This window comes from Octodon degus, unplaced genomic scaffold (assembly GCF_000260255.1).
Source record: "Octodon degus isolate 3935 unplaced genomic scaffold, OctDeg1.0 scaffold00040, whole genome shotgun sequence".
In the NCBI taxonomy this organism is placed as follows: domain Eukaryota; kingdom Metazoa; phylum Chordata; class Mammalia; order Rodentia; family Octodontidae; genus Octodon; species Octodon degus.
The window spans coordinates 13722144-13735221 of NW_004524616.1; the positions used below are offsets into that span (position 1 = coordinate 13722144).

General features: G+C 43.6%; 1 protein-coding gene across 4 annotated transcripts in view; it reads left to right on the plus strand.

Moving 5' to 3' along the window:
* Znf608 (zinc finger protein 608) overlaps positions 1 to 12828 on the plus strand; it is a 113265-nt gene extending 100437 nt beyond the window's left edge. For all 4 annotated transcript variants that reach the window (XM_023715315.1, XM_023715316.1, XM_004631326.3 and 1 more), the window contains 7 exons: positions 1639 to 1726; positions 2205 to 4659; positions 6384 to 6801; positions 7361 to 7533; positions 8969 to 9122; positions 11065 to 11146; positions 11847 to 12828. In XM_023715315.1, the coding sequence (XP_023571083.1) occupies positions 1639 to 1726; positions 2205 to 4659; positions 6384 to 6801; positions 7361 to 7533; positions 8969 to 9122; positions 11065 to 11146; positions 11847 to 11853 (3377 nt within the window). In that variant the 3' untranslated portion in view covers positions 11854 to 12828. The remainder of the gene's footprint in view (positions 1 to 1638; positions 1727 to 2204; positions 4660 to 6383; positions 6802 to 7360; positions 7534 to 8968; positions 9123 to 11064; positions 11147 to 11846) is intronic.
* Positions 12829 to 13078: the final 250 nt, after the last annotated feature.

Sequence of the window (13078 nt, forward strand, 5' to 3'; positions counted from 1 at the left end):
AGAAAACCAGTTCCGTGCTCCCCTTCCTCGCGTTCGCACCCCCCTTGCTGAAGGGCTGCGCTCCCACGGAATCCTTTCCTCCAATTGTTCTGCCTTGTGTGCATTTGACCAAATGCCTAATTACCACTGACTCTCATTGCCAAATGAATTTCTTATACTCAAGGTTTAAAAAAATAAATTCCTGAGGGAATTACAAAGACCTCAGCAGTGGTTTGAGGAAAGGCTTGCCTTGCTCCATCCTGGCTTTTCTTTCTGAGCTACACTATTGCTACAACGGGCTGAATTTACAGTGAGTAAATTCAGCTGTCACGTAAGTAATAACAACACAGACCATATGGGAAACAATTTTAAAACCCCTTCGGAGGCTCGTGAAAGAAAATCTTCCTTCTTCGCTAACGTCCCAACCATTCAAATATTTTACCTGCTGTTAGAAGGTTCTCAAGGAAATGAGCCTTACCTTGTGAGGTTTCCCTTACCATAAAGGAGCCCAGCTCAGGTTTTCTGAAAAATTCAAAATGGCAGAGGTAGCACAAGTGAACAAACCAGCTGGAAACAGACTTTGACTCATGTCCTCCGGTGTTTCCAAGAAAGAACAGGGGAGGGAGAAACTGAGAGAAGAAACAAAGGTTCAAGTAGTTCATTTGTTTGCCCTGAAATTTTATATGTGTCACAAAACCTAGCTTTTTAAAAAACGTGTTTTAAAGAAGTAATTTTTAAAAGTGGCACTTAGCCTCCAGAGAAATAAAGAGGATGTTGTGTTTTGTTTCTCAGTGCCGTTTGGTGTACTAAGTGCACTTAAGTTTAGTAATTCACAGATGCAGTGCTAAATTAAATTGTCTGTCTGCAAAGCAGTGCGAGAAAGCAGAATAGCGTGCAGGAAACAAGTGTGTTGGTTTGGAGATTTCTTTTCTAATCCTCTGTGGCAAATGCTTACCAAAGTTGATTCTAAAGATAACCCCAATAGCAGATCTATTGTGCACATTTATTTTCTTAAGAGGGCTATTTTAGGAGTCCTTAGCATGAAGCAAGACCAAACAGTGAAACAGACACTGCAGCAGGCTGATTATTGTCTCCCAGCCTCAAGGAGCTGAGGATTAGGAAGAAGTCTGAGCAATTGTCAGCACTCTGGACTCCGAGTCCCCCTTTTCTCCTCTGTGCCTATTTTTATGCACTTGCACATTTTTTTCTTAATAAAAATCATCATGATTTTATGTTGTCGAATTAGAAACAAAACCAATTCTTTTCAGTCACCTTTGGATTTAAGCAGTGGTAACTGGCGCTTCGTTTATGTTGGCCGCTTGCCAAACGAAAGCAATTATGTGTAATAATAGAAAAATTAAGAGGTGAGTGTTGCTGTTTTACAGCAGGACATGGCAAAAACCATTTCCTTCTGTCAGCAGTATCTTGATTACAGTCTCACCCTTTTGTACCACATGCATACGCGCACGAAGGCACACACATCATTTCCTGTGGGTTTTAACTTGAGGTCACTGAAACCAGAAAGAGGAAGACTGCAAACCACAGCTTTTGAAAGCAAATGAGAATAGAATTTTGCTGATAAAAATAGTAACACTCAAAGGAGTAGAAATAAAGTAATTGGTGTTAAATTTGGTCCCTTTTGTCCTTTTCTCCCTGCAGGTGTCCTAGTGGTCAATGTCACATGGAGGAACAAGACTTACGTGGGGACACTACTGGACTGCACCAAGCACGACTGGGCTCCTCCCAGGTATGCGCGTGGCCTTTTATTTCTCTCCTCCTTCTCTTTCCCTCATGCTCCCTTTGCCAGGAAACTGGAGAACAGATTAATAATACATAAAAGTCTCCTTGTAATTGAAACCAGGCAAAAGAGAAATGAGCATTTCAGGATTGAGCACAGCAAAGTGCAGATGCTGGCCTTCTGTTCTGTCAGGAGATCTCTGCTCCCTATCCCTTTTCTCTGTCCTTTGTTTTCTTCTATCTCAAAGTGGGAATTTGAACTGAATTGGAAGCCAGCTACCTGAGCTGCTTTTCTTTGATTTTCTGAAGCAGAATGTAAGCCATTGGTAGCCTGTTCTTTTGCAGGTGTTGAACGTGTCAGTGGAAAATAAAGTGCTTTTTTTCCTCAAGCTACCACAGTGTTGACTTTTCTGTGCTGCATTATGCACCTTGTGATTTCACGGGGCTCTTGGCAATGCTCGTTTTGACACCTGTTCTTGCTTCCCTAGGTTTTGCGAGTCACCCACGAGTGACCTGGAGATGAGAGGGGGCCGGGGCCGAGGGAAGAGAGCAAGGTCTGCGGCTGCTGCCCCAGGCACAGAGGCCACCTTCACCGAGTCCCGAGGACTGCAGAGCAAGAACAGAGGCGGGGCCAATGGGAAGGGGAGGCGGGGCAGCCTCAATGCCAGTGGGCGAAGGACACCCCCAAATTGTGCTGCGGAAGATATTAAAGCCAGTCCTTCCTCCACCAACAAGAGAAAAAACAAGCCTCCCATGGAACTGGACCTGAACTCCAGCTCTGAGGACAGCAAGCCTGGGAAACGCATCCGCACAAATTCTAGAAGCACTCCTACCACGCCTCAGGGGAAACCAGAGACTCCTTTTTTGGATCAAGGCTGCTCTTCTCCAGTGTTAATTGATTGTCCCCACCCCAACTGCAACAAAAAGTACAAGCACATTAACGGCCTGAGGTACCACCAGGCTCATGCACACTTAGATCCAGAAAACAAGCTGGAGTTTGAGCCTGACAGCGAGGATAAGATCTCAGACTGCGAGGAAGCCTTGAGCAATGTGGCCCTCGAATGCAGCGAGCCAAGCACAAGTGTGTCTGCTTATGACCAGGCTAAGGCACCCATGTCCCCTGGTGCCGGGAATCCCCCTGGGACTCCCAAGGGGAAGAGAGAGCTGCTGAGCAGTGGTCCTGGGTCTCTTATGGGATCCAAAGCCGGAAAGAATTCTGGCAAAAAGAAGGGCCTTCACAATGAATTGAACAATCTTCCGGTCATCTCCAACATGACGGCAACCTCAGATAGTTGCTCAGCAGCGGATGGCAGTCTGGCTACGGAAATGCCCAAACTGGAAGCAGAAGGGCTGATTGACAAGAAAAATATGGGAGACAAAGAAAAGGGCAGAAAAGCTAACAATTGCAAAATGGACAAAAACCTCTCCAAACTGAAAAGTGCCCGGCCCATTGCCCCTGCCCCAGCCCCCACTCCCCCGCAGCTGATTGCTATACCTACTGCGGCCTTCACAACCACCACTACGGGGACAATACCTGGTCTGCCCTCCCTTACAACAACTGTTGTCCAGGCCACACCAAAGAGCCCCCCATTGAAACCTATCCAACCCAAGCCCACGATTATGGGAGAGCCCATCACCGTGAACCCGGCTCTGGTGTCCCTCAAAGACAAAAAGAAAAAGGAGAAGCGGAAGCTAAAGGACAAAGAGGGAAAAGACACGGGGAGCCCAAAAATGGAGGCAAAGCTGGGCAAGCTGGAGGATGCCAAGGGGACTAGCAAAGATCTGTCTGGGCATTTTTTAAAGGATCACCTCAGCAAGAATGAAGGTCTGACCAACGGGCTGTCTGAGTCTCAGGAGAGCCGCATGGCCAGTATCAAAGCCGAGGCCGATAAGGTCTACACGTTCACGGACAACGCCCCTAGCCCATCCATAGGGAGTGCCTCGAGGATGGAGTGCAGCCCTCTGGTGAACGGGCAGACGCCGATGGTCCCGCTGCATGTGCTGACCCCGAATGGTGCTGAGAGCTCAGCAGCCAAGACCAGCAGCCCTGCCTACTCAGATATTTCTGATGCCGCTGATGATGGTGGCTCTGACAGCAGGTCAGAGGGCATGAGGTCAAAGGCCAGTTCTCCATCAGATACCATTTCCAGCAAAGATGGCATTGTAAAAGGGCATTCTTCCTCTACAGCACCTGCATCTCAACTGAAAGAGTCCCATTCCCCCTATTACCATGGCTACGATCCCTATTACTCTCCAAGTTACATGCACCCTGGGCAGGTCGGTGCCCCTGCAATGGGGAATAGTGGGAACTTGCAGGCCATGAAGATCAAGAAGGAGTGTGAGGAGGATGCAGAGAAGAAGGACAAGGCTGAGCAGTTAGAGTCTAAGAGAGCGGACCACAACTCTGCATCCCTGCAGCCTCAACACCAGTCGGTGATCACCCAGAGGCATCCTGCACTGGCCCAGTCGCTTTACTATGGCCAGTACGCCTATGGGCTCTACATGGACCAGAAGTCGCTGATGGCTGCCAGCCCTGCCTATAGGCAGCAGTATGAAAAATACTATGAGGACCAGAGGCTGGCCGAGCAGAAAATGGCCCAGGTTGGGAGAGGAGACTGTGAGCGGAAGACTGAGCTCCCCTTAAAAGAGCTGGCCAAAGAGGACAGTAAGCAGAAAAACACGCCATCGGCCACAATCTCAAAAGCTCCCTCTGCTCCAGAGCCTAACAAAAACCATTCTAAACTAGGGCCGTCAGTGCCTAATAAAACTGAGGAGACAGGTAAATCGCAGCTTCTCTCCAATCACCAGCAGCAGCTTCAGGCCGACAGCTTCAAAGCTAAGCAGATGGAAAACCACCAGCTTATTAAGGAGGCTGTAGAAATGAAATCTGTCATGGACTCTATGAAGCAGACAGGTGTAGACCCAACCTCGAGATTTAAACAAGTAAGATGTGGATCGTGGCCCCACAGAGAGAGAGAGTCCGAGCCGCGTACATGCTGGGGTTGATCTGGTTAGCGTGCTCACACAGGAGAGCAGCCAACATCAGGGGTTTTCTTTCTCTTGAAAATATCTTAAGAGTCTCAGGAGTTGTGCAGCTGTAAAATGAACACTGCTTAGTGTTTTCTTACTGTGTCCTGTGGGGAAAGGAGCACCAGACCTGAGCTGTGCAGCCCTGTTTTCCATGCCCTCACTGTAGTTATTTCTGTGACTCTTAAGTTTAAGATAGCCCCTTAATTTCTTACCGAGTCTGAGGGGAGGGCCTTCCGCTGAGGGACAGTTAAGTTTGTTTCAGACTCTAAGATTCTGAGTTTGATTGCTAAATATGTATTCTTTCATATTTCCAAATTTCTATTAGCATCTTCTAGGAGTATTTCAGCTAGGCACCTGAATTCACGTTGCCTTTTTTTTTTTTTTTTTTTTTGTACTGGGGATTGAACCCAGGGCCTGCACACTGAGTTACATCTCTGGCCCTTGGTAACTTTGATCTTGACACAGGGTCTTGCAAAGGGGCCCCAGAGTGTCTCACCTGAGGTGTGAGGTTCCTGTAGTCCTGTTCCGTCTACACGGTGCTGAGTGCCCAAGGCAGAGCCTGGTGCTGAGCACTGTGAGGAGCGCTGGGCTCCAGTGCTTATCCGCAAGCCCATGGTCGGCCACCTTGGGAACACCTGACAACCAGGAGCCCTTGACACTGTATGTGTGTTAGCACTTTGATTCACAGTTCAGGCGTCCAGATTCACTGCAGCCTTGTGAACGGTCATTCTGGTACTTGCTAACGCTGCCGACACCGCGCTCCCTGCCCCACTTAGATAGCCCCTGAAAATCAGAATGACCTTACTTTCCCCATGTACATTTCTGCCCGAAGTTGGCACTGAGGCCCAATTCCTACTGTCTACTCAGGACCTGGATTCCTGGTGGCTTTGTGCAACCAGTGGAATGGTGCTGCAAGGCTGTTTCAGATTTTGTTTCCTTCCTTCAGAGGCCTAAGTCAGGCTGTTACTTGACAGGGCTGTATTTGAACAGTGCAATTTTTGACATTTGTGGATGACTTTGTTTTCTAATAGAGAAGCCATAATGTGTGCTGTGAATTTGAAACTGTGTTTTGATTGAGACATTAGCACGTAGTGAGAAGTGAGCTGGTGTAAGCCTCAGCTGCAGTAAGTGAAAAAATGTATTAGGAAACCAAGAGCTTTTCCTTCTAAGTGACGTTAATAGCTAGAGTAATTGCTTAAATTTGCTATTATTAGCTTGGGTTAGAGTTTTTAAAATTCTTTTTACCTATGTGCAACATTAAAAGGAAAATGAGGATTGGATTAAATTTGTCCCATGATAATGTTTAATGTTGAAAAGTGACATTAAAAACCCAGCCCAACAGCTGAAAGCTTGAAGCCCAGTGTCTCAACTGGGCTGCAGTGTGACCTTGATATTGCTTGGGCTTTAGAAGATTGGGCTTTCTGTTTTGTGCAAGGAATCTGTGGTGACCCCAGACAGGAGTAATAACACAGTGTCTAACATGTAAATAGATACTAATCTTGTATGCAAAGTAATAGTAATAGTGTTTTCTTAAAAACTGAAGTTTTAAGATAACTGTGTGTGTATATACATACACACACACATATATATATATATATATATATATAGTTATTTATTATTATTATTATTTTAATTAGGATCCAGATTCAAGGACCTGGCATCATTACGTATACCAGCCCAAATATCTGGATCAGCAAAAGCCAGAAGAACTTGACAGAGAGAAGAAATTGAAAGAGGATAGTCCAAGGAAAACTCCGAATAAGGAGAGTGGTGTGTCCGGCCTTCCAGTATCATTAACAAGCATTAAAGAAGAACCCAAAGAGGCCAAGCGTCCTGATTCACAATCAGTGGAGGAGAACAAGCTGAAAAATGATGATCGAAAGACTCCTGTGAATTGGAAGGACTCTCGGGGGACAAGAGTGGCAGTGTCCTCACCCATGAGTCAGCACCAGTCATACATACAGTACCTGCACGCCTATCCCTACCCACAGATGTACGACCCCAGCCACCCAGCCTACCGTGCTGTTTCTCCCGTCCTAATGCACAGTTACCCTGGTACGTGTTGTGAGCACTAACTCTGTGGGAGGGAAGAGACTCTGTTCAAAATTAGCTACTAAAACTCAAGATAAATTGGAAACTTCTAGAATGACATTTGTTTTGCTTGTTTTTATTCGTTTAAAGTCCCAGAAATGAAATTGATTTAATAGAAGATTTTTTTTGGAAATGAAATATCAAGAGTCCTCAGCTGTAGTTTCCTTAGACTCTTGAAGATCTGCTGTAGATGTCATCCTGGCAGATACTTTATTGCTTATGAAAATATTCTAACCACTTACCGTCATAATCATTATAGTTGCTATTCCTTTCATTTAAGCAGACACATAAATGCATGAAGTAGCTGTAAGCTCAATTCTGTTTATAACCTCTGTTCATCAGGATGAATTAACTGGAGAAGAAAATCAGAGCACCTAGATATAGTTTAACAAGGATGAAGCCCATTTTTAATGTAACCCTTATTTTAAAATGCCTGGCTCCTATCACAAATTCATGTGACCCAAATGATGTGTTTTAAAGATGTAGTCCATAATTTGACATGGCATTTGTTGTTTATCTGCAGGGGCCTATCTCTCTCCAGGATTTCATTATCCTGTTTATGGGAAGATGTCAGGGAGAGAGGAGGCAGAGAAAGTCAATACCAGCCCCAGCATCAGCACGAAAACAACCACTGAATCTAAAGCACTGGACTTGCTCCAACAACATGCCAACCAGTACCGCAGCAAGTCTCCTGCAGTAAGTCTCCTTCAGTGCCACCAAGCAGGACAGTGTTTGGGGAAGAAAGGGGACAAACTAGCAAAGAGTTTGGAAGTATAAAAGGTTGGGACCAGCTGGAAGTTCAGGATGCTATTTTATCCTTCATTCGTAAAGAATGAAGTGCTCAAAAGTAAGAGGCTTTCACACTTGAGAGGCAAGCAAGTGTTGAAGTGTGGTGGTAGTAGGTTTTCCATTGCAGAATAGGGCATGCCTTGCTAATAACCAGGAGGATGCGTGCCTGCCATCTGGGAATTTATATTAACAGAAGCCAACTTTTGGGCGAAGTATTGTCTTTAAAACACTAAAAAATTAAGTAATGATCAGGTCCAAGCTATTGACTTGTTGGGCAACTGTGGAACTTCTAAAAACTTTTTAGGAGGGGGACAACTTTGAGACATCAGGGTTTTCTCATAAAAATTCATATATCTTTTTTCTCTGAAGATAGTTGGAAGCTAGGAACAGTAATACGTATCTATAATCCTAGCACTCAGAGACTGGGACAGGATTACAGGGTTGCACACAGCTTGGGCCACATAGTGAATTCAGTGTCTGGTGAGATCCTGATTCAGAAAGAAAAAACAAAAAGACAATAGGAAATCTAGTTCAAAATTCACTTGGCAGTAAATTGGTGGAGAAATGGACCTCTCCCTTGGGAATGTCTGATTTCCCATAAATGTAGCATGTATAAAATAAACCTACCCATCATGCACCACTCAACTTTGTTGTTAGACTGGCTTCCATAGCCTTGAGCTTTAAGCTCCTCCTGTGGATCCTTGGTGTTTACATGGCCGTGTCCATGCGTGACCATTCATCATGAGCCATGCAGAAGATCCATAACATAGAATAACCTAATTTTCTTGGTCACATATTGGAGTAGTGCACAGTGTGAGATTCATGTGCAAGTCACTTTGTGAGGGAGGTAGGGCTGGATCTGCTGTTTGTGGCCTTGACTCCTTGCCTGTCCCTGTACATACTGAAGTCATGCAAATGTGACTCTGAGAAAGAGAATCTCCCTCCAAAAAGCAAGTCCTTAACTGGTCCTGGTGACTGTTTAAGAAGACACCAAAGAAGGGATGTGATGGTTCTTGCCACAGAAGAGACAGCTGGAACATGCTATCTCAATGGGAATGAGTGGACCGTGTAAAAAACTAGAAAGATGTCTTAAGAGTTATTTTCTCTGAGTCTTAGGGAAATAGATTTTCTTCATTGGGATGAGAAAGAACTTTAATGACAGGATGTTAGGTTCTGTAAGGTAGAAATTAAATCATGGCTTTTGAAATGATCTCCAGTTAATAAAGTTTTGAGTATGATCTACTTTGTAATCATTCACACATTGCTGAGGACAGAGGTGGGTTAGCACTCCTTGGTGCATTTCGGAGAATGAAGCAGGGGAAATTTTTCTTTCTGTTTGCAGCCCACGGAAAAGGCGACTGCTGAGCGAGAGCGGGAGGCCGAGAGGGAACGGGATCGCCACTCCCCCTTTGGCCAGCGGCACCTGCATACGCACCACCACACCCATGTTGGCATGGGCTACCCTCTAATCCCTGGTCAATATGACCCTTTTCAAGGTCAGCAGCTCAGTCGTGGTGGTGTCTGTTTCCATTGTCCTCTGGGGAACTGTTGCTGAAACTACCTGGCATGATTTTTAAAATACTGTACTGAACTTTGAATTAATATCAGCTTTGAAAAGGGAAAGATTTTTTTTTCTTTTACCACTTACTTCTTAGTATTGCCAAGGCTATTCCAAGATCTTTGTACTCTACTGAGACATGAAATGGCGACCGTTTAATCATTGTCACTGGCCAGTGTTATCAGGGGCTTCCTGTTATCTCATAGACTGAGGGTGGTGGTCGGGCCTGGAGCACTGAAAGTAACAATCAGAAGATCAGATAGCTTCAAGGAAATTGGAGAGGAAAGGGTGGGATAGCGGGAAGCCTTGGTGGAAATAAAGGGTTTTTTTTTGGTTTTGGCCTTCTATCTGTAAGCCTTCCATTGCTTTTCCTATGCAAGTGTTGTGAGAGTGAGGGAATGAAGTTTAGCACTTTCTAATCTAATTCAAGGGCTCTTCACAGCCCTTCACTGCTATGACTCTCACTAAAGAGAAAGGTCAAGAAAAAGAAATCCATTTTAAAAATCTGTTGACTTGACATAGGGAGTCATCAGTTCGTGGTTTGCTAGTTGAACACATCACCTGAGAAGGTATGGGCAGAGGCCTAGTCTTCATCCACAGTCCCACTGCCTGGGAGCCTGCTGTCTCTGTCAGTCCGGGTTGTAATAACAAAATAGCGCAGATTACCTTGAGGTAAACGAGAGAAGTTCATGTTCTCACTGCTTTCGAGGCCCAAGTTGGTGATTAGGTTCGGTTTCTGGTGAGCACTTCCATAGGGTGTTGGCTACCTCGCTCCCAGTTCTTAGTGCGCTCATGGGGCGAGGAAGCCCAGCTCAATCAGGTGATCGTGGGAGGACAGGAATCCTCCCCTAGCATTCATAGTAGGATGAGAACTTTGGGATCTTACTTGACCTTAATTACTTCCCGCTGGTGCCTTGTTTCCAAATGCAGTGAAATTGGAAGTTAGGGTCTCAACATAGGAATTTCAGGGGGGATACAATTTAATCCGAAGCCAGATTATTAGGTCAGTTTTCATTGCTTGATGTCAAGGAGTGGTGTTAAGAGAACATCTCTACTTTTTAAACAATTTGTATCAAGTGTGAGCTTGGATACTAGGCAGAGAAAAGGGATTTGTTTCCAACACATTATGATCTGGCTTATTCATACACCATAACTGTGTGTGGGAAGAACCACTTCCTGTGTGTTGTTATTGTCGAGGTTCTGTATTATCCTGCAGTACCTCTGGGGAAAAAAAAAGTGTGTCCACACAGGGGACATGTAAGAAGTGATGGATCTCTTTTAGGTTCATTTTGTTTACTTGGTATTTCCCAAGACTGTTTTCTATAGAATTTAAAAGAATTCTCTTTTAGGCACCTTAATACTGTTCAGGGAGCTATTTTAGTCTCTGTTACCCTTGTCTTATAGATTGAGGCTATTTCTAAGGTTGTCTAAGATACTAGCTTCATGGACTTTATTGGGTGCACTGTGTTAAATCACTTGGACAAATATTAAAGTGGTCAAAGTTAATGATAAAGTATTGCATTGTAAGGAAGTAGCATATTGCGTCTATGTTTTGCTCTGACTTTGATTCCTGTTTTTACCTTGTCCTTATTATTTCTTCTGAGCTTACTCAGGAATGTGTGCAAACCTTTCAATGCTTTGCAAAGCCAGAGAGATAGAATGCTGTATGCTCTCTGAATAGCTGTCAAGAAAACTGTAACATACTCAGTCAAGAGTAGGTACTGCTTAGACCCAGTGGTTTGCCCTCTGTCCTTACAACATGAAACATTTCATGTGTGCTTAGGAAAGGACAGATTGCTGCTACTGGGCCTGCAGCCTCTGCTGCCTGTGTCCACTCTTCTCATGGGAATGTCTCAGAGCCCCTTTCTGTCCCCCACTAGGCTTGACCTCCGCTGCCCTCGTTGCCTCTCAGCAGGTGGCTGCTCAGGCATCTGCATCAGGAATGTTTCCTGCACAAAGAAGGTAAATGTCCTTTTCATTTTAAATTAGTTTGCTAGACACAGACAGCTTAGTGACTTTGCCAAAGTCAGGATTGGCTTTTTAGATGAAAAACGTAGTTCTTGGGTTCCCAGCCTTGTACCGAAGGTACTTATTATGCTGTGTGCTTCCCATCAACCTGGATTCCTTGAGCCACATTCTCGATGTGTAATGTGGGTTGGCAATGAAACAGTTATTGTTTTGCACAGTTGAAATTTCTTTAGGTTTTCCTCACAGCTTTGTTAAAGGAATTCACCATGATTTGCTGTGTTTTATTATATTTAAAAATAAAATTGTAAGTGGCCGGGGAGATAGCTCAGTAGAATAAGCGCTTGCCTGGTAAGCGTAGGGTCCTGAGTTCAATCCCCTGCACCACAAAAAAATAAATAAATAAAATAAAATAAAATAAAGTTTTAGAGAGATTTATTATCGTAATGCAAATACATTGTTTGTTCATGTTTCACTTAGTCCTGAAGTTATTTTAAGAAGGAAAATAGTTTAAAGGAATTATTATTGACATAAAAGTAACATTTTTCACAAAATGTGTATCATTACAACTCATTTTCTCTGGAATTGAATTCCACAACTGTGCTAGAACTGCAGTAAGCCCCTCGGTTCAGTGTTTCTGGGTTTTCGGCATCGAATGTTGATGGTGGCTCTGCTAACACGAGCTTTTCTTTTGCAGAGAATGACAGGATTCAAAGTAGACGGTGACATGTGACGGGCTCACATGGGAAGCGCTTTATACAGACATCAGTTCCATGGTGTTAATTTGAAATGCCTTAATGGCAGGCAAAAACCAGTCATTTCATTTTTGTAAATTACAGATTTTATCACAGAGTAACAAATGTTGCTGTAATTAAACTTCTGTTTTATATATATATACGTATACATATCTGTATATATACATATATATATATTATATATATTCTTTACTTTTGTATCAGTAACCAGGCTCGCACACACAGGGTCTGCTGCCAAGTCGCAAACCACTCAGTAAAGGAAATACAAAAATGTATTTGTCATGTTAAAAAGTGTTGGCCCCGAGAGGCTGCTTATTTTGTTTCTTTTTTCCTTTTAAATTGTAAATAAATAATGTTACGTATCAGCGTGCCTGACCCTTGCATCTCCTTCATATCTTTCCCGTAAGCCCCTCAGAAAGGCAAACTGTGATGGTGACGCTTTGGTACAGCTTAGGTATCTATTTGGTGGCTCCTCTTAAAGATGCATCAGTGTAAAATGTTCCTGTAGTCACTGTTTGTACTTGTGTATTGTGGGAAAAAAAATACTTTTGGAAGGCATGGGGTTGCCAGTACCACAAAAACTGTGTTGTATATAATGTAAAGGTTAAAATGGGGACATCATGAGCATCTGTGAATAATGAGATGTCATTTTTTGATAATCTTGAATGGCAAATAACCCAATAGCCTGCATAACAGAGACATCTGTGATTGTTCGATTACTTGAATAGTCCTGCAGTCCTTTTTTTTAATGTTTACAATTTTCCAGTTTTAGAAGAAAGACTTTAATGCCATTGCCTGGTTACTTGTTTTATGCTGTAATCTAGTTTATTTTATGTAAAATGTATATTGAATGCTTTCCTTTTTTATACCTGCCTTAAATAATTTGGCAATCAGAATTAAAAAGGTTTTTTTTTTTTAATAAGGCTTCTCGGCTGTCTCATGTTATTTCTAGCTGACATGGTGATTCTAACTTTCAGTGAAGGATTTCTTAGTACTTTTAAGTCATAATGATACAGGGAGAAAAACTGATCTCGGGTGGGTTACCTCCAAATGATACAGGGAACCTCCAGATGACATAGGGAAAAATGATCTCCTGACCTGACCTGGATGAGTTCGTGCTCTCTAAAACCGAAGAATGAATTTTAGGAACAAAGGGAGGTTATGGGCAGAATAT